At 40.3% G+C, this 27,754-nt stretch overlaps 1 protein-coding gene across 4 annotated transcripts in view; it reads right to left on the bottom strand.

Annotated features, from left to right (window-relative positions):
- Nucleotides 1-1,542: 1,542 nt before the first annotated feature.
- The window catches only part of FAM107B (family with sequence similarity 107 member B), a 118,273-nt gene continuing 92,061 nt past the window's right edge, over nt 1,543-27,754 (bottom strand). For 3 of the 4 annotated variants that reach the window (XM_021531014.4, XM_021531017.3, XM_085569589.1), the window contains 3 exons: nt 10,829-11,012; nt 6,665-6,818; nt 1,543-4,691 (listed from right to left, as the gene is read on the bottom strand). In XM_021531014.4, the coding sequence (XP_021386689.4) occupies nt 4,575-4,691; nt 6,665-6,818; nt 10,829-11,012 (455 nt within the window). In that variant the 3' untranslated portion in view covers nt 1,543-4,574. Of the gene's footprint in view, nt 4,692-6,664; nt 6,819-10,828; nt 11,013-20,345; nt 20,399-27,754 lie in introns of all 4 variants that reach the window. The other variant, XM_085569590.1, reaches the window with a different exon arrangement.

Here is a 27,754-nt window from a genome sequence, read left to right as displayed (position 1 = left end):
CTTCCATTGAGGAGAGTCATCCTTAATACTGACAACAGCACCACAAACTTTTACTCTGATAGATGAAAGATTTCAAACAGCACAAACTATTTAAATGGCAGGGGGAGGGAAAAAGTATCTTGTATTTCCACTCCTCCACATCTCATCAAGTGTTTGTGTTCTTTCTATTACAAAGCCTTGAGAACCCAAATTGCCCTCCCATTCTTCCCCCTATAAACATCAGTTCTGATGCTATGGAAGCTGCACAGCAACAGCTCTTTGGTTTCCAGTTATTTTCTTAAGTGCAACTGGTCACCACAAGTGCCATCAGGACCCTGTAAGACACTATCCATGGACCCTGTATGAGCAGCTAAGGGACCTCAAAGTACTTCTTTCCACACAGCTATGGCATGACACAACCCATCTGCCTATGGCCACAGGAGCACAGGCAAAGCCCCCCAGTGGACCACATGACAAAACCTATTAGCTCAATGCAATCCAAAAAAGCAGACAAAAGGAGGATCATCTTTTCTTCTGGACATGCTACAAAAGCAGATCACATGTCCTCGCAATTTTCTTCCTGGAGCTGGAGTGAAATATCGAAGGATAATTCAAAACACATTTGGCTACACTCAAGGTAGGAGAGCACAGGGCAGCATCTCCAACAGGCCACAGAAACTCAGCCCTTATTAACTCTCTGTTCTGTTCTACCTCCCCCGCATCCGAGAGCTCCGGGAGCGGGTCCAGCGCCATTGCATCAGCAGGACTGCCAGGACCCGCTCCACATGCTGAGCAGTTTCTGAAGGAAAAAAGCACTTCCTGACATCTGTTCTGAATTCACTGCTCTCCTCCTCCCCCACTTCATTTTGCCCCATGCTCCTCTCCAGCTCCCTCTCCACTGTCACCTACCTGCTGAGCAGGGCTCACTGGTGCGAGCTGAGGATCTCTGTGGGAACTGTTGGCTTGCACCTCTTCCAGCCCTGTCCATCCCCTGCTCCCTCCCCTATCTGCTGTTGACATAGGATTTTGCTCTTTGGCACTGAGCTGTCTGACCTAACCCAGCAAATCCTTTGTGCTTGCACTTCTTCCTCATGCCCAAGTCTTTCCTATTAGAACCACACATTGGAGCATTGGCTAAATTAAAAGGAGAACTGTAGGACTTGAACCCTGGACCAGCCTTGTTACTCTTCTCACTCCCATTTGAAATTGAGCTATTGCAATGCTGGTAATTCCAAGGATTAACAGGGAATTATTTCCACAATTACTTGACTCCCATTGGAAGTTTTCCCTCATGCTCTGCCTCACCTTGGATTACTTGAACAGCTGCACAGTCCTGTTAAAAACTCTTTGCATCAAATTTATTTGAACAATAATACTTTTAAAGACACAGCAAACTCTTTCTGTCAACTTTTGCACATACAAACAGGGATGCAGGGTTTAAGGAACCAAGAGTCACTACGATCTCAATACTTCCCCCCACACTGCAGAATTTTAAACAATCTGGAAATCTCAGTGCAGCCTCCAAGGTTTTGCTTTTGGCAGGATGCAACAGACAAAACCACATACACCAAGCATGTAGCAGATTTTATTAAGCATAACTTTGGTTCTAAGTATTCCACCCTCATTCTCATAATACCTTTAGTTAAAAACAATTATACAAGAGCAAATACAAAAAATATTAAATTATGAAAACAAATCCATTAAGGCTCCCTTTTTATATTTATATATATTTATATATGTACACTCAAACAAGTGCAGATATTAACAGAATGTTAAAGCCACAAAATGCTAAAAAAATTACTACTATACTATCAAAAGCAAGAGTTTTTAAAAAAGTACAAAGTGGTAAGTGAGCAATTTTCAGATCACTGAAGTATTTGCTGGATTGCTTCAAAAACCCACATAGCTGAAGGGCAGAGCAGGAATTGCTTACACTCACTGCCAAGCAGTTTCCTACTTAAATAGCTGCACAGGACACTTGTGGTGTGACTAACTGGTCACCCATTGAAGGGTTGCCCAATCCTGATTTCAAATACAAGCTTTTTCCTGTCAAAATTGATATGAAGGTGGCTGGGGTTCCTAGGCTAAAGGATTAGCAGGATTCAAAGATGGTCTAACACACACATTGATGTTCTGTTCACACAGAGAGTTAATTCCAATGAAAAACAACAAAAAAACCACTTCATGCTGTATGTACAAGGGAGTTTTCTGGCCTCCTGTGTTTCAGAAAGAGAAACTCTACCCTGAATCACAAACTAACCTGGGGAGAAAGCAGGCTGCTTTCAGCCTTGAGGGCCAGATCCAACACAGCCACTGAAGCCAAACAGGAGGTCTTTGTCCCCCAGCACTCCCAGTGCCACCAACTTCATTTCACTGTGTATGAGTGGTAGGATTGCCCTGATCACCAAGGGGAAATGGCTAACACCAAATGGTCTGCTCAAGGCAGAGGAAGGTTTCCTCACTCACTTCTAGCCTTTTCCATACTGAGCAGAAGGTTAAGGTGGAGTTGAAACCCAGAGGCAGGATGTTTAGAAGGCTGGGAACAGCTAAGATGAAGCATGAGTGGGGTGTGGAAGGCTTGGACATAGCTCTGTCTCAATAACATGAAACAAAATCAGTGCAAGTGTTGGAATGATGTATTGCCAGAAAAGAGCCTCTCTTGCCAGGAGAAGGGAAGAAGAGAGGGAAGTACCTGCAGCATTCAGGGTGCTCCTTTGTTGAGCTAATACATGGAAGAGTCTTACATTTGGCCTTTGCCTTTTGTATGTCCATAATCTGAACAGTCTTAGACCATCTTCACATTTAATCTTCCAGACGTGAGTCACACTGCAAGTCTAAATCAATGGCAATATGCTTATCACAATTCAATTTACCCTCAATCTGATTATGTCCTCACAAAAAAAATGCCTGTATCTTAACAAATTAAAGTCTGTATCTAGGAAACATTTCTAATTGTGAGTGTATTGTCCCCAGTGCTAATCTGAAATTGTATTTAAAATTTCCAATACTTATAGGAAAGGCAAAAGGAACTATAAAAACCAAACCAACAACCCTCCACCACACCTTTACAATACAAACATGCCACTGCTGATATTAATAAAAAGTGTTCTCAAACAGTTCTGTCCAATGTAATTACAAAGTAGAAATTATTGTGTTTAGCATCCTAAGGCAAAGGCTAGGGATTAGATCCTCAGCAGGTATGTATGAACACAGTTTCAGTGAGAGCTAGGACTCTTCTGACCAAGGAAGATGAGGGTTTCTCCCCACATTGTGAAGATACATCTGCACCCAATCACACCAGGTAAGAATCCAACTCTATAATCCTACATGAGCAATCTGTTCCCCACTTCTCATCCCAGGCTTTCCTGGATGGCTAGTAGTCATAAGCATGAAGGATCAGATTCTGTCATCCCTGTGCAAGCTGAGCAATATTTTATGTAATGGCAAGTCACAGGGGCAACTTGTAGAAAGGCAGGAGATGACAGAATTGGACCCAAAGTCTCAGTGGTAACACACTTCTTTCTTGAGGCTGAATAAAGGATGGGATAAACTGAATTTCATTTTATGCCTTACTTTAGAGGGAAAAATTCCATTTCAGTAGATTCCAGTAATTAGTTTGGTCTGGTTTAAACACTTCCTTACTGCAGAAACTGCAACAAGTGTCTGCAAGCAAAGAGTAGGAACTGATGGGTAGATCAGTTCCAGTAAATCAGTTCAAACACTACCAAGTGATGTGTTAACACTGTACTCTGTTCAGCATGTACTTGGAGGAGAAAGGCCACAACACCGAAGTAAGCAGGATTTCAAAACATGAAAAGTAGAAGACAGATAATTTTGCTTTGAGAGGTAAATTCACAGGTAGCACTTCACAGGCCTGCACACAACAGTATAAGTTTACAGAGACAAATCAGCCTCTGGAGTCTCCCTGTGAAACGATCATCAGATTTTCATTCTTTCATAGCCCAAATTCTACATGCCAAACAGCAAGAAATGGGCTTTAAGGCTGCTTAACTTTTCACTGCTGGTGAATTTTAAGCATTCTTATCACGCCCATACCTACCTATCCTAGTGGGGATGGGCAGCAGTAATTAGCACACCTCATATTCTCCTAGAGTTAATAAAAACTCCAACTAAACACACATTTCTGTGGGATAGACACAAGCTGTAGGTCTAGATGGAGGAAATCTACCTGCGCAGCAAAGCTTGATATAACAGGAGGATTTTTGTTCTGTTTTAAAGCAAAATATAATCTGTGTATCATCTCCACTAAAAAGGATCACAAGAGTTAAAGCAGTGCAACACTGAAGGAGTTTCTCTAGTATCCCTGGTTAAAATCTCTGAGAAAGCATGTCAGCCTGGTCCATGACACTGAACTGACAAAGACACTCCTTATTCATTGATCTCAGGACTGTATTTGGCAAGTCAATCTGTTTACGATATTGTCTTTTCAATTCACACGTCCCAGGAATTAAAAATCTCATCTTCAGTAAGTGTCAGCTGGATGCTGTTATTTTCCCTCTTGAGGGGGCAAATGTGAGACACCTTGCAAAAGCCTCTCTCTGCAGGAAAGCTGGAAGTCTAAGCAGGCTCTGGCTCTAGGAATCTGGTGCTTCTGTTGCTTCCTGGACCGTCCTCCTCAAGTTGCCCTTGACTTTGACAAATTCAGGCGCATTTTCCTGCTCTTCCTGTATCTTCTGCTTCTCCAGTTCCAGCTTAAAAGGGAATCACATGTTTAAAAAAAAAAGTTTAGAAAACACATCATTGAAATACAAGACAAAAAATGAAAGGTTTCAATAATTGGCCATGCCAAACTCTTTAAATTGCTTCCTTTCTTTGTCTCATGGAAAAGATAAAATTGCTTTTCTTTGGGAGTATCTGTTCTCATAAACAATAAATCTTTTCAAATCTTTGGCTCTAGCTTGTTCCAAATGTCTACCTCCGCCAGACAGACAAAAACTCTGTAAGCCCAGTGCAAGAACAAGATGAAGCATTTTTTAAGAAATTCTTGGACATCTTCATTAAAGAAACAACAGTAATTCCCTTCTCTGGCTTTTACAACAGAACAAGGAAGAATGTGCCTCGTGGGAGAACACGTGAGCAGCTACTACTGAGCACACTTGCAGAACTGATTTCTGAATGTTTAGCTATGAAGTTTTGTATCTAACTTGATCCTCTTTAAGAGTTATCTGTTTTTTCTATCACAAAAAGCAATAAAACCAAAAAATCTTCATTGGCCCGTAGCCATTCGTTTTTGAGAGCCCATTCACTGACTTTTTTAACCAAACTGGAGCTCCTGCCCATGCAGACACTCAAAATTTCCATGTGAGGAATGGAAATGCTCTGTGTGGCAAGGCCCTGCAGTACCCACCCAGCACAGGCTCACAGATGGCACAGAATATGGAAGCTTAGCAATCCTTAGGGAAGGCAGATGAGTTGGCAGAAAGGGAGGAAAATACCCTTTAGAAAACTAACAAAAGGTCCTGGAATGAGTTTTTTTTTCCCTTTTTTATCAGACCAAGGTCTCCCTGATTAATGGGGAACACACACTGCTCACCTTAATAATCTTTCCTTTGTCTCTGGCTCACTGACAAGGGACAATGCCTTGTTTGTATAAATCATAACAATGTCCCTCCGTGAGTCATGTTGTCAATTAATGCCATTCCTGTGATGTTTACAAAATCACAGCACTGTTTGCATGGGCAGGCTCTTTCTCTACTAACAGAATTTTCTGATCTACATAATCTATGTTGCATGGCACAATTTCAAATCAAATCTTCCCACAAGCTGAACCATTCAAAGCTGGGCCCTTAAGAGAGATAAGAAAAAATGATAGGATGATACACTAACAAATACAATAGCTTTCTCCAAAAATATTTCTAAACCTAATTAAAACAAACAAACCCAACCTATAATAAAACCCTAAAACCTATAAAGATTGGATTATATGTAATTTTGAACACTAATTATTTGGCTTAATTGATTTCTTTTGAGAAACACAGGAGGTACTGTTTTAAAGCATTTATTTATAGCATTAATTTATTTTAAAATAAATGCATTGCTTGATGCACAGTGACTTCTCTGATGAGCTGTTTCACTGTGGAGATATTTCCTCTCAGGCACACAAAGTGCTTCCAGAGGCACAGAGACGTTTGGCTGGCCTCGTGCCTGGCAAAACACTTCACCAAAAGAACTCCAACTCCATTATCATCTCCATGCACAGGGTCTGAGGACTTTTTCTTTCACTTGAAAACACCAAGGGGCTCACACATTTTAAGACAATAAAATATCTTTTAGAAGTTATCTAGTTTCTTACATAACCCAGAGGATCAGTTGGTTTTCATTCATTAAATGTAATTTTGATGTACTACAGACTAACAGCCATTCTTAGTGGATCATAGTTAGACTACAAAAATTGATTAAATCACTACAGTTTCAATGGTTAAACCTCATCAGTGCTCCACACACATTCCTGTTGGCTGGTGCAGGACCCATTTGACCAAAAGCAGACCCCATAAGCAGTTCCTATACAGCAAGTGACAACAGGTAATTAAAGAGCGTGATTTGACTTATCCTAAGAGATACCTGAATTTAAAAATTAGCTGCTGCTTCTTTTCTGTCTACAAAGGGAGCCTCAGGTGAGTAGCTCACATGCAGATGTGTAAATGTCTGTTATTCCTCATCTTACCTGCTCCAGTTTCTGCTGCCGTTTCAGTAGCTCTATTTCCAGGTCTGACTTCTTCTTTTGTGCTTCCTCTTCTTTTTGTTGTTTAATAACTTGATCTCGTTTCCTTTTCTCCATCACCTTCTGTAGCTCTGGTTTGTTCTGAGGTGCAAGACCCCTTCAAATTACATGGGGGGAAAAAAAAAGAGATCCATTTCAATTAGGAATTCACACAAAATTGCAGGCAGCTTTACTAAAATCATTTACATTTACATTAGGATATAAATAAATAATTAAAAGGAAAAATCATGCAGACGTTTGCCTAATTTCTAACCAGTACCCTAAGCTACAATTTAAGCCTTTAAAATATTTCCCTTTAATGTGCATGCTAGTATTTCTCCTGTATACTTCATTAACTTGCATATTTAGTCTTCACTGTAATTCTCTTGATTCCAAAAGAATGGACGGAAAAATCCATCACAGATGAAGACACTATCAGAGCTAGAAACAAATTTTGGACAAGAAGAATTTGCTTGGTGCTGGATAAGTCAGAAGGACTGCATTCAGACAGCCCTGTGCAGGCTATTCTGCCCATAGAAGTCTGGATGGGCAAAACTAAAAAGTAGTCTGTCACACTGCTCCTGGAAATCATGGATTCTCTCTTTTCCTTGCAAATGTGACAGATTTACCCAAGCCTGGCTGTGAAGCTATTCCCAGTGAGAGCTCTCAGGCTACACGAAACATCACAAAGAGCCTAAGACAACAAAAATCCAGAATAAAAAAGTTGCCATCACCTTGGAGACCAGACAAAGCCTGGAGGATTCTTCCTCTGAGAAGGCTTTAGGTGGTACATGAATGGAATGTTTTGAGCCTGTTCAGCACAAATTGCTTTCCAAGCCAGCTACTCCAGAATGAGAAAGCTCACTCCTTGGGAAGATGCATGACATTATTTATAATGGCACACACATGGATACTCACTCCTACTCATTTTTGTGACTTCAGCATTTTCTTTTATCTCTGTAATGCTACGATGGTTTCAAAATTTGGTATAAGACTCAAAGTTGTCCCTGTTATTCAGGTATTAGCATCATTTATGGTAGAGCAGACAGATCTAAAATTTGTCATTGTTATTGTTGCCTTCCCTGTGAAGATGATTATGTGAAAGCATCCAGCGTTAAGTTTAACATCAACCATTTTTTATTTCAACTTTAAGAAATTCAATAACCTGAATAAGCTTTCACAAAGCGTATTTTTACCCTTCCTACTTACTATACATTTGTGGTTGCCCAATTATTCATTAATATGCAGATCTGACAGCATATCCAATAAAACATTAAAATGCCATTTTATGGTGGCATCTAGGAATGACTGCATATATTATGCAACACTCTATCCCTGTAGATACCCTGACAGCAAAATCAAATATTTAGCAACACCAAACGCTGCTCCCTATTTCTCATAATAGATCTCATGGCCTGAGCGCAACAGAAGCTACAAGACTGTGTTCATATTTTATGTTTCATGCTATTTTAATTACATTTTAACACATGAAACTGAAGTCAGGCAGGAGAAGCTGGAGTCATTTTTCATTACTACTACTATTACTACTGCTGCTACTGGATTGGTGAGAGCAGAGTCAGTGGATGCTGCCACAGTGGCAATCAGCACTCAAAACAGCCACAACCAGAGAGCAGCCAATAGGTAACATTACTGCTGCTGCATTTCTCACTGAGGTTGCACAACAAAGCAGATGCACAGACTGGTTGAGATGTGCTGTAAAAAAGGGAACCTGCTGAAGCTACAAGTAAATACAACCCATCAGTTCAGTCAGGTGGGGATGGCAGATCTGTAACAGAACTATAAAGTCAATCTTGTTTCCACTGTTATGTAAAAAGGAAAAGCAACAAACTGGTGGATACTGGATTAACTGGGGTTTTGTATCACCTCCTGGTGACTGTTCTGGTTAAATCACAAATCCTAAGGCTTTGATATAGAGGAAGCAAAGTGTGTTACAACACAAGCGAGAGTTGATATGGTTAAAATCTCTGTGAGGGATAGCACCAATATTTTGCAGAGCTGAGGTTGACTCCTAATTAGTAAAAACAATTTAAGTGACTAGTGCCTTGAGATAGCACCACCTGAATCCTTTTTTTTTTTTTTTTTTTTTTTATTTTATTTCTCCCCAAAACAACTACTCTTTCTGCAAGTATACCAGATCTTGACCTGACAGACACTCCTCACAGTGAGCATGGAGAATGACTGAACCAATACTAACATCTTCCAACATCCATTTCTGGCTGTTCAGAGCTGATGAGCCCAAAAAGTGAAGCTGCTGATGTCTACACTGAGTCTTCACAACAAAATAAGCAGCACATTCAGCAGACTTCTACAAGAGCACTCTAAGTTTTCTATATGTTTGACAGCTTGTGGTAACAAAGCAGAACAGAGCCTAATATCTGCATTATTGAAAAGCCCCCTATCAGAGCTACCACAGTGACACAAAGCACAGAAGACTAACCCTCCTCTAAAAGATACCCATTTTTCTGCTGGTGAAAATCCTCAAAGTATTTATTTCTGCACCAATAAATAAGAATCTGAAATTACCAGCTGCAACTAATCAAAATTACAATAAGATAAGAGAGGGTATTGAGGTCTGCACAACTTTTCTGTGTAATAGGATATTTTCCTAGAAGAAAAGAACTCCATACTATTCAAAAGTGCTTTTGCTTTCATAAACTTAAAAGAAAAAAATAGTCTTAATTTATTGCAGCCTCCACATCCTCTAGATTAAGATCATCAGGAAACTTCAACTATTTTTCTTTCAATGACTATAAACTTCTTGGTGCCAGGAACTGACTTTGATGTTTAATCCCATTAACGAAAAATAGGACAAACACCTATTTAGGCCAGTTTCTTCCAATTCAGTTGGCATTCTGTAAAATATTTCTCCTTCTTCATCACTAAAGAAATGCTATATTGTGTATGCAATTCATTTAGAATTAAGTCTCTTAGCCCAGCATTTCTGAGGATTTTGCTACTACATATAAAAAGACCCCTTCTCCCCTCCAAATACTACAATGCCAAAGGATTAAAAAAAAAGAAAAAAAGAAAAAAAAAAAAAAAAAAAAAAAAAAAAAGAAAGAGAGAGAGTAAAACTGCTATACTGTGACTCTTCCTGCCAAATACACAAATCCACTTGTGCTGGAGTAGCCAAATTCATGGCTTTTTACTCTTCTTTATCAAGGTCTAAGGTTTCAAAAAGTCAGACTGGCTGCTACCACCAGCTTTCTGCTCAAATGCACTCTGAAATACTGTTATTCCACTTCTATTTTATGGATGCCCACACCTTGCCTTTGAAAAGTCCATTTTGGGTGTCTTCAATACAACAAATCACCAACTGATATCACAGTTAGTTTCTGTTGGTTTAAACAAAGGAGCAGCAACTGGCTTTCTGCCTTTTCCTCCACCAGGTGGTCTGGTGGCTATTTTCTTAATCTGTTTTCTAAATTACTTCTCTATTGCTGAAGACATTTATTAACAGAACTTCAGCTATTTCTGGGCCAGATGCTTGTGTCTCTGAAGTTGATGAAATGAAGACATGGTTGTTTACATCTCTAAAAGCAATATATAGAGCAACAGCTGTGCATCCCATCCCAGAGAGGAGCATTTGCAAAACATAAAAAGAAACACTTGTGCAAGAGCAGAGCAGGGCCCAGACTATCACACTGCATTGTGAGACAGATCAAATAGGTAGAGAACAGTTGCATGAAAAATCAACTACATGATTTCTCTGATTTAAAAGTAAACTCAGTGCACTGGGAATTGTGAAAGCCCACAGATTTTATCATCCCACTGTTTGTCAAATACTTGATAATGTTAAGAGTACAAGACAAATTACGGTGGCCAAGTAAATGACATACAGTAGAGAAGAACTGAACTGCTTCCTCTCAAAACTGACCATCTGAGTATTTACAAAAACAAAATGAGAAGCCTTCTAAGGCAAGATTTTGCACTGAAACTCAAACAGAAATAAATGCCATGGTTAAGAATCAAAGTCTTTCAATTTACAAGATCTGAATCAACAAACAGTGTCTGCTGGGTTTTGGGGACAATGTGATTCTGATGAAACTAAAACTCCAGTTGTGTGTTTGGGGTGGGGGGTGGCACAAGTGATTTTTAGACTCTTACCTTTTCTGATTCATAAGCAGCTCCCTATGGAGATCTTGATGATTCCGGGATGACTTCACAGGATTAATTAATTTCTGAGGTCTAATTAATTCAGGATTGTCATCATCTATGTAGTCTGGTTCAGCCATAATCTTTCTTGGAATGGGAAATGGATCTTTGGGTTCAGTGTCCTTGTTCACAGTATCTGTAAAATGGAAAAAAAAAGATGTGAATCTACACTGAAAGGCCTTTTAAAGATATCCTAAACCACAAAGGCAGCATATTACATTGGCAACAGTCATGCTTTTGCTGGATTAGTTTTGTCTGTTGAAAGTAAAGGCTCTCAGAGAAAACATCAGTATTTTTTAAATAGGCAGCAATTTTATAACAATGGCATCTCTAACAGCCTTCATCCAATGACTTGGAGACAAGAGTTTCCCCCTTTTTGAGAAGAACTTGACAAATTATTTAGTTGAAGTGTGTGAAGACCCATATTGATTTTAATAAGCCTATTCAGTAGTACTGAGACCCTAAAGACATTTTAAATACTGAGTATATTAAATACTGTGAATGTGTGTCAAAAGCAAAGTCTCATTTTGTGCATTTTGTGCTGTCTGTGTCATGTCAGCTGTGGGGAAAACACCTCTGTGGATAAGCAAGCCCTTTACTGTATCAAGCAAAAACTTCCATGTGGAAATGGCCAGATCTGCAATTTTTGTGATGCGGGACTGATTTCTGAGTGGCAAAGCTGAGGAGAAAAAAAGTAAGGTGGTTGTTCTTTAAAGGCTGTATTCTACCCAGTGAAAATCCACAGAAATACACTGACCTGAAGACAATGAATTCATGATTTATTTAATTTGGAAAAGTAGCACTTTCCTATCCTGCTATAGAAAACTTATCTACTCATCAAATCACAACATTTTTAATCAAGAGCTGACAAGTAAATGATGGTTTTCAAATAATTCATATGTGACCATTCAGACTCCTTTCCATTAAAAAGCATCATTCACAAGATGAGCAGCATCCAAAACAAAGCACGTTCAGGGAAACTCTGTCTCTCTTCACTGCCGTGAAAACCTGCATGCAGATTTTGCCACTGTCAGTTTGATGAAAAGCTGGAGCCTCAAACAGACCCCAAAAACAATCTCACAGCATGTGGGTTTGCAGAGATAAATCAATGGGACAGGAAAGAAAAGGCGAGAGGCTTCCATTTGCCTGACTGGCAGAACAGCCGAGTGCTGCACACTGTACTCACAGGGCTAAGGGACAAACCAGAGAATCACTGGGATTTGCTGTGCTGTTTCCAGTAAAAGCTGAGTATGTGCTTTAATTCAGATCCCACTGTTACCAGCTCTTCCCTCCCTGTCTCACTCCATGGGCTACAAAGCCTATGTTCAGCTGCAGTTTAATCCCTGAACTATTTCCTTTCAGTAGGAATCTCATACTGTTGCTCAGGTCTTATCAAATCCACTTGATATGGCAGAAAGATTCTCACTTAATATTTCAGTAGATAAAACTGAACAGTACCATCATCACCCAGCTGCAGCTGCTTGCAGGTGAGGAAGCAAAACACCATAGAAGTTTTCAGCAGATGCAAGGGTATTCCAGATTTGAATGTGTCCAGAGAACATGGCAAAGATCTTTCAGCTTGTTTTTTAAACTGGATGATGTGAAGTGTGTTTTAGTGGTGCTACATCTCACACACCAAATTTCTGTGGAGCAGCTTCAATGAGAAACAGTGTGAACTGCTCTCAGGGTGGCTCCTTCATGAGCTCTTCAAGGCAAGTTCATATAAAGAATTTTTGCATTCTGTGGGGGTGTCAGGTCTCACAGGGACCTCTGAAACTACTATAAAAATTGTCCACTGTTCAAAACTATGGAAATGTATTGCTGTACATGGCAGAAACCTCTTAGAGACACTGATCATGCAATAAGAAACCTTCAGAGTCCTCCTTGCTTCAATCAAGCAACAGCTATCACTGCACATGCCAAATATACAGGATCACAGGAAAACGGGTCAGAAGAAGCTTGGAAGATTTCTAATTCAACCTCCTCCTGAGAGCAGGAACAGCTATGAGATCAGGGCAGGTTGCTCAGGACATTTCCCAGTAAGACCCTGAAGATCCTCAAGGCTGCACAGCCTCTGTGGAGGGCCCCTCTCACCTTTCTTCAGTGGTTCTTCCTCACACCTACATGAACCTCTTGTTTCTACTCCAGTCTGCTGCCTCCCAGGCTCCAGCCATGCACTCTGGTGAAGAGCCTGGGTCAATCTCCTTGGAAAGTACCTCCCAGGCACAGGGAGCTGCTGTTTGGTCCTGCCAAAACTTGCTCTGGGCTGAGCCAGCCCAGGTCCCTCAGCCTCCATCACAACCCATCTAGGGGGCCCTTGGCAAAACTCACATCTCAGATCCCTCACTGCTCCATAGCATGCCATACAAACCCCAAAAACAACCCCTCAAAACCCCTCAACACACACCACACAGCACCACGCTGTTAATGAAACATTGCAGAGGTAGGTCTGTTCTCTTTAGCACAGACAGTGAATAAACCAGATGCAGTTCTTCTCTTACATAAGGACATAACATTTCATTCTTCCTCAGTGTTCACATCAGGCTTATCACAATTAAAATAACTCAAATATTACATATCCAACCTCCACCCAAAATAAACCTCCTCTGTAAATATTTGTTTTGCTTTACTCTCCTATCAGTTCTGTTGCACTGATGGACCTGTGAGTCTTCTAGAAGCCATTTATCATCAACAGCTCTCTTTTAAAGTAAATCCAAAAATAACCTGCTGCTTCTTCAAGATAATTCTTGTTTGCTTAGGTGGAGATGAAAAACGCAGAATTACTCTACAACTGCCATAAACAATGTACAATTTTCTTGACACAAGTCCCTGAAAAACAATTTGATTCCATCATTTCTCAAAGTGTGGTGCTGTAATTTGCAGCACATCGATTTGGTTTGAACAAGCCCTTAAAGTGAAGATTATTTATTCTTCTTTCTTCTGTCCCATCACTATTTTTAAAACACGTATTCAACTCAGAGGTCAGGAATCGTGGTTTCCTACTGTAACATGAACTCTACTAGCAGCAAACATGAATGAATAAAAACTCTCCTGGGAAGAGTCTTTCCATGTGTGATTAACTGCAAATGACTTCAACTAGGATTTCCAAACAGAGCCAGAGACACAGGGTGCCCAGTTCCCACTCAGTGAATTCTCTCACACCTCTGCCTAGCTGGTGGCCACCAACAAAGTCCTGCACAGTCACTGTGTAATATTACATGCAAACAATACAATCAAGATAAGGTGATCTCTACCCACACCCTGTCAAACCTAACATTTACAAAGCATAGGCAAGTTTCACATAAAAAGGAAACTGAGGCACAAAGGATTCAACACACCTAAAGCAGATAGCAACAGAGGTAGTTTATCCACAGAGTTTCATTCTGAGGTTCAGGCTCACACCAATAAACCAGTCAAGCTCGATGACAGAATCCCTTAAAAGTCCTTAAACAAGTTTAATCAATGTTCAAGCAATAACAATTAAAACATTATTAATGCCATGAGTCTCTAGTGCTCATCACCACAAAAGTCACAGCCCATAAAGCTGCTTTCAGATCATCACTAGGTGCTACAGTGGGACATTAATAATCCAAATAATCACTTAGCAGGAATATGTTGCCTGAAGAGCATCCGAGAGGCTCCTTTTAACCATCTGCTGTTACATGATAGACTGAGAATGCACAATCCATGGCTGTGTTTCTCTGCTACCTCGCTCCAAATAAAGGAGATTTGGATTCAGGGGATGTTTTAGCTGAGTTTGGCTCAAGTTTAATACACCCACTAATTTGGCAGGTGCTTTCCCAGTGTATTTGCTGAATTAGCTGTTACTGCACAAGTAGCACAAAGGCATTTATCTACCTTAATTTGTCGTGCTTGAGTAACTAACACAGTCTTTGTCCACCACTTCTTCGGTATATGTGGATTTTGATCCACAGAGAGAAAGAATAAACTGGGGATCTTGCATGGAAGAGGAATTTTAACTCCTCAAACAACTGCAAAGCAATTTCAACATCTCATTAGAAAATTACTCTCCAGAAAAACTATTTCAAGTATCCTCCCAGACTAAAGTTTAATGTTTCTAGACAAAAAGATGCTTTTGGAGTAACCAAGAAGTACCTCAGCCTTGAAGGGCCAAGATCAAGCAGTTACATACTTGCAACTCTCATTTAATTTCCTGGAGCACACGGAAAACAGAACAGACCCTTCTAAAATTGGTCCTGATGAAGAGATACAACCAAACCAGAGCATGCCAGAAGCATGAGTCACATTTAGGGGAACACGTCCAGCAGATACCTTTCTTCCAATATTATTTACTTTTCATTCTATCTACAGAGGGTTTTTTCCAGCAAAAGTCCCTTAATGGTAGTAACATTGGAAACATGTGTACAAAGAGAACTACAGATAGGAGAGCTTTTACCAGATATCGTAACAATGTCAGGTTAAGGATTCAGCAGCTGCCAATTTTTGCTACAGCAGGGCTCCCATGGTTTCCACAGAAAAAAGAAATTCATTAAAAAAAACCAGACAAAAAAACCAAACAAACAAAAAACCAACCACAAAAATAGCGACAACGAGGAAAAAAAAAAACACCAAAAAAAATCCCCCAAAAAACCCCACCAAAAAACCACAACCCTCTCATGTTTATATGGCATTCAGGGAATTGCATTTATTTTCTATCTGATATTCTTCATACCAGAAATCACCCTCTACATATGGAATCTGAATATAAAAATTCCTGTGAGACACCATATATTTATATTATTACACATATATATGGCATTTTCACCCTTCAAATGATTCCCACAATTATTTCCAGCTGTAAAAGCAGAGGTAGAGTTGCGGGCCCTTAAAAAGCAGATAAATAAATTACTAAAAATACCAATGGACATGAAAATAATAGACTGTATTAGATCCAAAAGTTACATTAAGACTAAATTCACGTGATTTCCTTTTTACCTTAATAAATTCTTGAACTAATATCTTCCACAGGAGCACTAGCTGAAAGACTGAAGATTTTATTCCCAAAAAAGCTATAACATCTGTTCTGAGCTGTACTGTAAACCATCAAACACTTTAAGACTTACATTTTTAGCTTTTTAAACTACTGCACAGACTTGCAGTTTACTACAAGTAACCCAAAGGCATTCTTTGAGGGGGAAAAAATCTTGTTTTACTCTCCCCTTTCCAATTTCAATAAGAATTGAAATAAAAATGCTTCAGCATGTCTCTGCTCAGATGTTGCATGACCAAGCACCACCTCACATCAGCCAGCTTGGGTAGAAAGCAAAGGAGCTGCTTAAATGCAGAGTGTGCTTTGCAGGCAGCACCTCAGCACTGTTTGCACATGAAAGCTCACACCGCTATCATCTTTATCTCTAAGCTCGTAAGAGGCACTCAGCTAGAGAGATTTACTTGATTAATCCCTGATTATAGATATCATTAATAACTTCCCACAGTTCACCCTTTATTTCAAAGGAAGAGTTCCTGAAAACAGAATACAAAATACTTTTCCCAGCCAAGATGCTCAAGCCCCAGACACCAACAAAGGAATTTGACTCTTACTCATACTGTCTTGTGGCTGAAAAGGGAGGATAGAGTTTGGGCCATGGCAAAACACAGCTACACTGCCTGAGGAGGGGGAGGGGAGGACCAGAGAGGTCCTGGTGGCTGCAGTTCCTCCCAGCCCCTCATTCCTTGTTCAATAAAGCTGCCACTTCCCAGTGATAACAGCTTTGCTTCTAGATCTGAAGAGCAGCATCTTCACCTGCCTCAAAATCAAACCCGTTCAGGGCAGCACGTACCTGGGATTGCCCACTGAGTACTATCTTGCTACCAGGTTACTTACTACATTACTGTTCTACAATATTAACATCATGGACCTCTTAAACCCTTTAGCAGGCATCTGGCTTTGTTTATGACTCTACACATGAAAGAGAAGAGCATCTTAGAAACTACTACTTGTTTCTGGAAGGCCAATCTTTCTGTTTTTTGTTGTGCACTTCGAAATCTCACATCCCATCCCAAGGCTGACAAAGTTCTGTCCATCCCATGCCAATACAGGTTTAACTTGCAGCACTCCCCTGACACTGGGTATCACAGCTTCATTAGTTCCACAGCTGCCAAAAGACTGGCAGACCACATAGAATTCTCTTAGGAACTAGGGCTCACTTGATTAGGGCAGCCCAAAGCAATATCAGTAATGTCAAGGACAGGGAAAGAAGCAGAGATTGCTGGCTCCTGAAGCTGTTCCTGTTGTCACTTTCGACGATATTAAAATGACCTAACCCACTCAAAATCTGAAGGAAATCCAGTTAACACTCATTTTCTTCCCTTAAGTACTGCTGAGAGTAACATCAACAAAGCATAGATAAAACATCCACTTAATGAGAAACCAGAAGAAAGAGGGTCATTTTAAAGATGTTTGCATTGGCACTGACACGGAAAGGAAGGCAGAGTGCAAGATCTGGGACAGTATTACGATTCTCTCAAATGCAAAGATCTGCTCATGGCTCCCATTCAATTTAAACAGCACCAGGCAATCTCTCTGTTACAGGGCTTTGAAGTTCAGTCAAATCTTGGGTGTGGAGGGAACAGCCTTGACCCCCAGAGAGGCAAAGGACAGGAGTGCAATGCTGGCAAGGACAAACCAGCTTCTTCCTCTTGGTCTATAGTTTGCTTGGAGAAGAGATGAAAGACACAAACAGCCTTAAAAACAGCCTCACACCTTCCACTAAAAATCTTAATGAGAAGAATTTGTATTAATCCTAAAGAAATTTTCCTCAGGCTGCAAGATCTGCAAGGAAGCTCTGTGCCATTGGCTTTCAAACCAGCTGAAAGGATCAGCTCTAAATAGTTGGTTGCATTTCTTTCTTCTCTTGTTTGGTTAAAATACTGAAGAGGTGTCAATGCAGCTGTGTAATGAGAGGCAGAAGATAGAAAGAAAGAAATAAATTACCTCTCCCCTCCTGCTGCAAGAAGAGATCTGCACACAAGGTGCTTTAAGAATACTGAGAGAGGAAAAGATGGAGACCTTCCAAAAGGTCCCCTTTTTGTCAGACACAGGCAAAATTCAGATGTTGACTTTCACTGCAACAAACTACTTAATCTAATTTAGAATACAAGCAGTATAAAATATATCAGCAGCACATGGAACAGCACTCACCTTCCCTAAATCCTGGTCTGTGACCCACTCACTGTAACACCACAGTTCCAGTCTGGGATGAACAGCATATAAGACATATTGTGCATTGTTCATCACTTGTCTTTCCTAAATTCCATGCATATTTCTTAAGGACTTTATATTCCCCATACTCATTTTACTCAGGATCCTGTGATTATCTAAATCCCAAGACAGGGCTGGGGTGTGGAAAACCATTCTGATAGCAAGAAGATCCAGTATTTTGGACACCTCTCATCCAAAAGACCCTAAGTGACCATAGTGCTTTTTCCCTGCAGAACAATAGCATGTCATGCACACCCTGCTGTCCTCTCGTCTTTGTCAGTCCTTTGAAAGGAATAAATCTTGACTGGCAAAAGCACACAACTGAATATACACATAAATTCCACCAAAACACTACACATATAATTATAACAGTGCAGTAACATGATTTTCAGGAGATGATAATTGAAATTATGCCTCTTAGGAAAGGCACTTAGCAGCACAGTTTGCAACTAGATTAATCCCCAAAGGTAACAAGCAATTTATTTATACATGGGTCAACAGTGATTCCTATGCAATTCTGGAATGGCACATTTTTTAAAGAGATTTTAAGAGCAGAAAAGAAAATAAGATCGGTTTATACTCCCTGCAGCTACAGTGAACATTCAGTATTGCAGATGCATCAGTGTGGGCCACTAAATTATAAATCACGGCAAATTTGTTTGAATCAAATTTTCCTACATTGAAACATGGAATGCCACATGAAAACTGAGCCTTGATTTAAAATCAGACGTCCAAAGAGTGAGGGGAGAGTTTCTTCAGAGCTTCACTGAAGCAAATGTTAAGAACTATCAAACAGTGGCACCCAGTGGTAAAGGACTTCCTGCAAATGGAAACATGATAGAAAAACCTGGGAGGAAGAAAAGGGGAGACTGACCCAAATCCATGTTTATATACAAAAATGCTGAACTGAAAGAGCAAACATACTAAATCCCCCACAATTTTAGCAGGAAGTCTTACTTCTAAGTCATTCTATTTCTGCAAACATCAGCATTAGAGAATAGAGATTCTTCAAATACAAAAGGTTTAACATTAAACAGGTATTTCTGAGGGAGAGGGGGAAATCCAGAGCAGCCAGCAGCCCCTTATCAGCTGGGAGACTGCAAGCATTCCAAACATCTGACTTGAGATTCCTAAAAGGCCAAACAATGTCCAGGACCAAAGGGTGTAGGTCATTCTCCTGGAACAGGAATCCTCTTCTAGATGCCGTGATGATAGCAAGGATGATCATGATGGAGAGTCCTAGCAAATATCCAACCAGGCAGAAGTTTATATCAGACACAAGCCAAAAAGGTTAGAATTTCCTTTAATGTATGTGAGAAAATCTGCAGCGAGAAAAGAGGCAGGTTACTTTAGCAACCCTGTAAATATGACAAACAGCAAGCAAACTGCACAGCGAACAAAGTTTTCTTTGTTAAAAAGAAATTATGAAATTAAAAAGCAAATGGAGGAGGAACATCTGTAAATGGGAGAATGTGTCCTATATTGAGGCTGTTCTAACAGCTCTGCTTATTTGATTTTTAAGAAGTGAAGATTAATACCAGCCTAATAATCATATAAGCAACAAGTTTGACAATGCTTTGAGAAATTTTGATGACTGGGTATTAAGGCTAGAAGACAAATTCCTTAAATAAGGAGCACACTTCTAAAGTGAGGGGAATAAAGCCACCGATTTAGTAAAAGATTTGTGTTCAGCTGCACGGAGAGACCAAATTACAGGATCATAATTATCCCTTCTAGTTCTACAAATTTAAAATCTATGAGTGCAATTAATAAGTGTTTGCAAGGGGGTCAGAAGATTAAAATCTCTGCATTAATCAGGTAGTTATGCATTCAGGAGCTACAGCATCAAAAATGAGACCAAGCAAGCAAAGTATTTCTCATGCTGCCTCAGTTACTCCAGTGTTGTAAATCCCCAAGTCTTGCCAAAGGAGCACAGCAGGGGTGCTGAACCAGATTTTGCTCCGTTCCACGTGCTGCTCCTTAGGGCACAGCAGCATCCTGCCCGGAGTTAGGGCACAGCACGATCTGCTGAGCTGTCACAGCTCCTCTCCCCTCTGGGACTTTCTGAATGACAACTTAAAAGGAATTCTAACCACCCATAAAAGAAGGCCATTTGCAACAAGTTAAAATACACGAATAATGAAAACCACACAGTTCACTGCATTTTGGCAGCTTCCTAAACAGACTCATAGGTAGTTATGTAAAAGTTAAGTACTTCTTCAGACCGGGCAGATATGTATCAATTACCTGCCAACTCAACAACTCGAGTTCTTTTCATTTTCTAGGAAGAAACCCTTTTCCTAGGAGGGAAAAGAAAAATCAGAATTAGCAAAGATTGTTTTTTTTCCCCTTCTCTTTGGTGATAAATGGCTCAGAACAAGAATCCAGCCTCTGTTTTGATTTCTTAACACAGAGAGATTTCCTAGAAACAGACAAAAGGAAACAAAAAGAAATAACTTCCTTAAACCTCTTGCTACTCCAAACTAACACACACTCCCAGCTTAATCACAGGAAAGAAATAAAACCTTCACCTCAAGGAGTTAGTCTTGGCTCAGGCAACTACATCCACATTCCAGCCTGCACTGTGTCCACAAAGAGACACCCTTCCTTGCCCAGACCTGTTTTATCCACTCTCAGCTGGCACAGATAAATTTTAGTATGAGACTCTGCACTGCAACTCTGTGGAAAAAGAAACCACTACAAAGAAGGGAAAATAAGACTTGAAGAAAAAAGCAAAATGAGGACACCAGTAAAACTGATGACCAAATCTTCCAAAAGTGAGGTAGAGTAAGAAATTTTTCAAAAAGGCTGTTCCACACCCTACTCATGACCTTAAGCAAGAGCACGATGCTCTAATGGTTTAAAAGGATTGAGTGGGTGTAAGAATGTATGGTAGCCAGCACAAGCCTCCTGGAAGCTACAAGTGGGCTCAGAACAGCCAAGCCCAATACATATGACTATTAAAATACAACAGTGATCATCAGGCATTCTGCAAACAACACAACATGCCACAGGGCACGGAGAGGAACATCATCTGCTCACTGTTTGATGGGAAGAACGAGAGGTCTAAAACCCAGGAATTTACAGAAAATAAAAATGGAGAAAAATGTTGACACTCAGTCACATCTGTCAAATCTGGTGGCTTTTCACTGATGCTCTTGATGAACAGCTACGATCAGCAGCTTCTCCTGCAAGCTCATAAATCAGGAAGCTGTGGCAGCAGGGCAGGGCTGAGGATCAGCCAGAAGGCTGCACATGAAAGGGCAGCACAGCAGCCTCGCTGCTCGGGCGGAAGGGCGTTGTTCTCTTGAAGAAACAAGCCTCCATCTGAACAGGATTGAGGGGTTGTTCACACAACTGAGTTGCCTTTGGCTTCTCAGCCTCCCTAGAATGAAGATCCCAGAATGTCAATATCTAAAACAAAAGCAGTCGCACAAGCTTAGCATGAACACAAGGGAGATTTCAGCATATAATTTGACAGAACAATTTACTGTGTATGGTGACATGGGACTGTTTCTAGGATGTTTAGTGTCAACTTTTTCTTATCTTTTTAGAAAGACTTGAAAAGATTCAGGAAGGGAGAAACAGACCACCACTCCCTAATCCCTCCAGAAGGGAACTGTTTAGCAAATTCCAAGTAGTTAGCAAAGAAGAGTAAGGAACTAAAAGGATGACCCCAATGCCTCCACAAATGGATTGTTTGTTGAGCTTGTGAACTAGTGGCAGGAAAGGAATTTCCTACAATTGTTACCTTTCTGCTTGAGAGACCACCTGGAGGGAAGTCTCAGGCTCTCCTTCCTCAGAAGCACTTGTGAAGAGGATGAGCTTGATTTTGTAGGACCCCCCCCCCCACTCTGCTGCTCACATCCATCTCCAGGGCTTTAAAGAGGGCAGCTCACTTGCTTTATGTCCTACAGAAGTGGAACTAAACTAGACCTAAACTTGAAATGCAAGAACTCTGAATTATGTAATTTGAACAAGAAAAATGTACTCTGAGTAGTTCTAAGAAGCACAACAAGGATCTCCATCAAATGGTTAAAACAAACCACCTACATCCCAAAAAGTCATACACCAGTTTACACTGGTCTCATAAAGGAAAATAAAATGTGCAAGTGGGCTTAGAACATGCTTCCTTCTTCATGCTCAAAAAATAAAGAAAAACCTTAAAGAAGCCAAAAACCAAATGGTTGCAAAACAAGACTTCAGTAGAGCCAAGAAAGGGGCTGAAAGTCTTTATCATAACATGCCTACAGCTGAGGAACAAAAGCAGTGTGAGGTCACAGCTTGGCTCCTGCTAGTCAAGGTTCACAAAAGCACATAGAGCTTCCAGAGAAGTGAGTGAAGTGAGTGCCATTTATCATTCACAGAAGGCCTGGAAGCCACGTTTATGAAAGAGGCTGCTGCCAGCCCCAAGAGAAGAGGGCTTGAAAAAAGCCTCCTCACAAGCCTCTTATTAACATTATTTCACAGGTGACTCAGCTTACTTTACAACAGGCAGGCTGAAAAGCTCTCCTCTAGCTGGGTTTTACAGCAGCAGCTTAATTAATAGGATGAATACCTATTGATAGGCAATCACAACCTCACTGCCAGCTGCACCTCTTCATGCCTGAAGCCAGTCCTGCTCTTTGTTCTGCTGCTGAAAACACAACTTGGAGGGCTCTGAGCACCTGCTGGGCCTGCAAGCAAAGAGGGGAAACTTTCAGGCAAGCAAACTTTCTATGTTGGCAATAAACCGCATGTTAAAACTCCTTAAAAATGTCACCATGCAGTGTCCTCAGCAGGATATCATCTCACTGTCTCAGACATTTGTAGAAGAAATCAAGAAATGGCAAGAGGTGTTTCTGTCATCCTTTTCCTGATTTCTTTTGATAACTAAATGGGCTATTAAAAAACAAAACAACAAAAATCACAGAGAGAAAAATTGTAATTAAAATTCCAATGAGCCCATGTGACATCTAAGACTTTTTAAAAAGCACACTGTTTTCCAAGCAGGAACATTCCAGCAAATAGTCACAGGTGAATAGTCAGCACTCAAGTGGAAACATTGTGCCATGTCACATTGCTCAACCACTGCCTCTCATGCTTCCTATCACTAAATTAATTACTACTTTTCTCTACGATTGCCGAACCTACAAAGATGTTATGGACTTACTAGAGGAAATTTCTTTATGACTAAAGATGAAAGATAAATTTATATTTATATAGGCATTTCATGCATTGCTAATTCCTGGGCTTGCACCTCACTGAGGGAAACGTGATCTGCAAATGTGAGCACTGTTTCTTAAAAAATAAAAAGAGATAGAAGCCCCTTTACTGTAAAATCTTGCTGTGTTACTAGTCCCATAAACCTGAGCAAAGCAGACCAAGCTGCCACAACGCTTTCAAATATTTTAACGCAAGTTGCTCAAGTTCCTACATACACCACAGTTGTCTCATCTTACAACACAATCACTTTCTCAACCTGCTTGCTTACCAAGCAGTGGGAAACTCCAGACTGCAAAGTAGAATATTAACATCTGCTTCTTTTTTTTAATTAGACAAACGTATTTTGCCATGACTCACTGAGTATTTTAAAACTGCAAAAAATTACTGAACGAGGGGACTTCGTCAAAATTTGAAGTAGCGCTGTTCATTATAACAGGCTTGGTCACATCAGAGACTCGGTCAGTAGGAAAGCTGCCCCACAATTACAGTGAGGAACTGAGCCATGACAGAAGAGAGAGGCTCTATTCTCAGCTTTACCAAAAACTGGATTTGTGATGCTAAGCAAGTTGCTGAGCCTTAAATTACTCTGGAACAAGTTGTGGTTGTCAGTGCAAGACAACATTTTGGATACCGAATGCAGAGAGAGCAAGACAGGCTCTTTTGGATGAGCAAATCAATAAGAAACATCATCAATTACAACAACACTATGCTTTGTTCTATTATAGGCAGCATTTTGTCAGACATTTTGGAGCCATTTCAAGTTAACCACTCTTTTTTCTTTAGGATTGAACAAAGGCTTGCTTTAGAATGAAGAGGCAAAATCCAAACAGGTAATATGCCGAAAGAAGTTTAGAAAATTAAATGGATGATGTTTAAAATAAAGAACAACGTTATGGATTAAGAGATACACAGAATAAAATTTAGAAAGATGTTAGAGTTAATAACACAGAGGCTGTGCACTTCTTGGTGCTGCAAAACAAATGCCGGGGATTTAGAAGTCTCATGCCTAAAGGATTGATGCTATTTTCACCCCAAGCCTATTTTTATGAATTTCTTCCTTCCCAAGCTATTACCAAAGTCCCCAGTGAATTTTTTTTTAATTTGTCTGTGGATTTATCATCTCAATGACAAAAAGAGACACATTAAACACATGCTTTTTTAAGCTGCACCAGTAAATATATTCTCAGAAATGACTCCAAGACAAAAATCCACTTTGAAAAGCTGGAATGAGAGCCGGGAGCCTGAGGGCTTTCCTATCCCACTGGTGAATACAGCACGTTCTTTTTGAGCATGTTCATAGTAAGACAGAGACCCATTTGTCAAAATCTGTCCTCTTTAAAACAGCATGTATTCCTCAACAGCCTCAGTGCTCAGCAGGGTGCAAATACTGCACCTTCACCACTTCCCCCAGTGTGAGTTCAACACGTACATTAGTATTTAAGATTGAAGCAAATGTTTGCTATAATTATGTACCATTTCGTCTAAGAATGTTAATAGTCATGTGAATGTTAACAAACCAGCCATAACATTTATCATATCATCGAGATATGTGATGTTGAACACAAGATTCTGACCTGATACAATGAACCCAGCAGCCTGCCTGTGCAGAGGATGTGGTCCCACTGATCCCCATAAAAGATCAGAAAAGCTGCAGAACAGAACAGAAGCACAACAAAGGCAGCAACAGGATTCACTTCCAGTTTAGAAAGGCATTCATTTAATGCAAGCTAGGATAGCAAAAGTAATTCAGGAGCCTTTCCCTGCACAGATTTGTCATTAATACTTCTTGTTTTCTTGCCTGCACCTTTCCAGCACTGCTGAGAGCAGCAACACCACAGGTACCAATGGCAGCCCACTGCAACTGGCAAATGAATATGGGCTGAACACAGTGTCTGCTCATCCAGATGTGCATCTTAAGGATCTTTACAGCAGACAACAGTCTGCTCCAGCCAGTCCCAGTTCCTCATACTAGAGAAACTCTAGAGCAGCTCATGTTGTACCTGCATGAGCAGACAGCCCTGCAAGGAAGCAAAACCCTCAAAAGAGACAGGCACAGGCAGCTGGGATTGCAGCTTCTGTGCAATGTACTTGTGAAAATCAGCACAGGGATGTGTCTGTACCAGTTCAAGCAAAGTTACTCCAGAGTGGGAACAGCTGTACCAGCAAAAACACAATTGGCCAGTGCAGACTCAGATCCCTTGAACCCTATAGAACAACTTGTATGAAAAGATTAGAATCCCAGTAACTCTGAAATGACAAAATATTAATCCTATTGAAGTTTCATTAGACCCCATGTTATACATTTATTTTACAAATGGCAAATGGAAAAATTAGAGCAAGCTCGCTGTTGATACATACTTGAGGGAGTCACTATGCTTTGTAAGTCTACACAGATGGCTGAATCATTATCCCCACTTTATACACTCTATCTTCCTGGAAGCCAAAGGCCTTTGGGACTTACAAATAGTAAGTAGAACTTTGCAAACTTTACTGACTGGGCTCAGCCAACATTGTGTCCTTACAGGGAGACAATGTCAGCTCATCTTTCACACAAAGGTAACATCCTTCTCACATTTTAACTAACTGTTCAGTTAATTTCCCTCATAAAAAAGGTGTTGGTTGCCTCCTTCATCCAACCTGACCTTGCCAGCACTGCTGTTTGCTGCAAACTGGGCTGCATGAGATACAGTATTATGTACCTTTGAGCAGGGTGACTGCCACCTGAAAGCCCACCCAGCATGGTACTATCTCGTATGTAGCTAAGCCATCAACCCCATAATTTTGGCTGAAACATCCTCTTTTCAAGAGCTATTTCCCTTTTACCAACACACTTAATTACACATACACCTCAGGGCCTGGTGGAATAAACAGCAAGTCTTTGTGGCTGGGCAGGGGTGCAGGTTTTGATAAGTCTATGTCTACAAATTAATTCTGATCTGCACCCTACTGTGCTCAGTGCTTTCCTATGGCTTCCATTCAACACAAACATTAACAACCATTGAAAACACAGTGCTTCCAGGAAAACAATGTTTAGTTAAATTCACACAGTGATAAAAAATTACAATTAGAACATTAAAAGTTTGAAGTCAGTGGAAGAACTTTCCCACACAAGTAACAGCAGCTTTACTAAAAGGCATGCCAGCAAACGTGCCTGTGTACTCTCAGAAGTACTACTCTCACTAGTAGGAGGTAACAAATTTGTAATTTTATAGTAGAGCCAAGATGGGTAAGTTTGTAAAGGCTACATCACAGACTCTTTATCAGGCAAAGAGATCTATGCTGATTTCAAATATTTTTATCCCATTTTTATCCCAGGGTTTTTTTTCTATTGCTAGAAAGTGCTGACATCCATTTAGTAGAAAACCTCTGAATAGGTCTTTTAAATATCCCTTTCTAAAAGCCTCCCATGGGACAGCTTCATTACTTCAATAAGTGACTCAAGAAGCAGGAGGAGACAGTATATTAAGTGAGTAAGGTAGACACAGGAGGCCAAGACAACAAGAGTTTCATCCAATTCCTCATACCTCATTCTACCCTTCCTTATATCAGATGAATCAACGTTGTTCAGCTGCAACTACTGGCTCTAAATCTTACCTAGATACCTCAGCTAAAAACTAAAGACATCAACCACTTGTCACTCTCTTGCTTAAGACCTTTTATGCATCCCACTCTAACCTTTATTTATACCATTATGATTATTATCTAATTATAAACAATGGCTTGATTAAAACATACATATTTATAGAAGCATTCATGTCACCTACCTTTAGGCCTTTAACTGCTGCAGCTAAAATGGGAAAGCAAGCTCCTTATAGCATTAGCATGGTTATCCAGAGGGCAAATCAAAGCAGCTATGTTCAGCACTAAAGTCAAATATCATCACACTCAAGCAGCTTCCAGACACTCTCACCTTCCACCACTGAGGTTATGAGAACTCCAGAGAATCTAGATTTCCAAATTACTTTTTTAAAGCAATGGGCAATGTTCCTTCAAAACTAGTTAGAAACTGCAGCTCATATTTCATAAACTACAGCACTACCAAACAAATCCAACCTGCCACTGCTTTTTACACTATCTCCAGCATGCCCGTTACGTCCAGATTCACATGCAGTATGATGTAAACCCAGGGAAAATACTCAGTTTAATCATTTCCTGTATTATTCACCACATTGTGTGCAATACCTTGTGGATTAATTATCCAGATAACAAAATGACTGTAAGTGCCTTTAATGCTGTCGGTCTGAAGTAGTGATCTAAACAGTGAGAGCAATGTGCTCCTGTGATCTACAGCACAAGAGCTGAACTGAAGAAAAACCCCCCCACTACCTGCTACACAAGAGTGATAAAAGACCCTTCCTCCTTGTACAGGAAGGTGAGTAAACCATTAAGCAATTGTGGAAAGTCCCAAAGATTGGGAAAATCAAAGAGAAAAGGGCTTTCACACCTAGAAG

The sequence above is a fragment of the Lonchura striata genome, chromosome 1A, assembly GCF_050655825.1.
Source record: "Lonchura striata isolate lonStrDom1 chromosome 1A, ASM5065582v1, whole genome shotgun sequence".
Lineage (NCBI taxonomy): Eukaryota > Metazoa > Chordata > Aves > Passeriformes > Estrildidae > Lonchura > Lonchura striata.
Note: the sequence above shows the minus strand (reverse complement) of the source record. Positions and strands in the feature narration are given on the sequence as shown.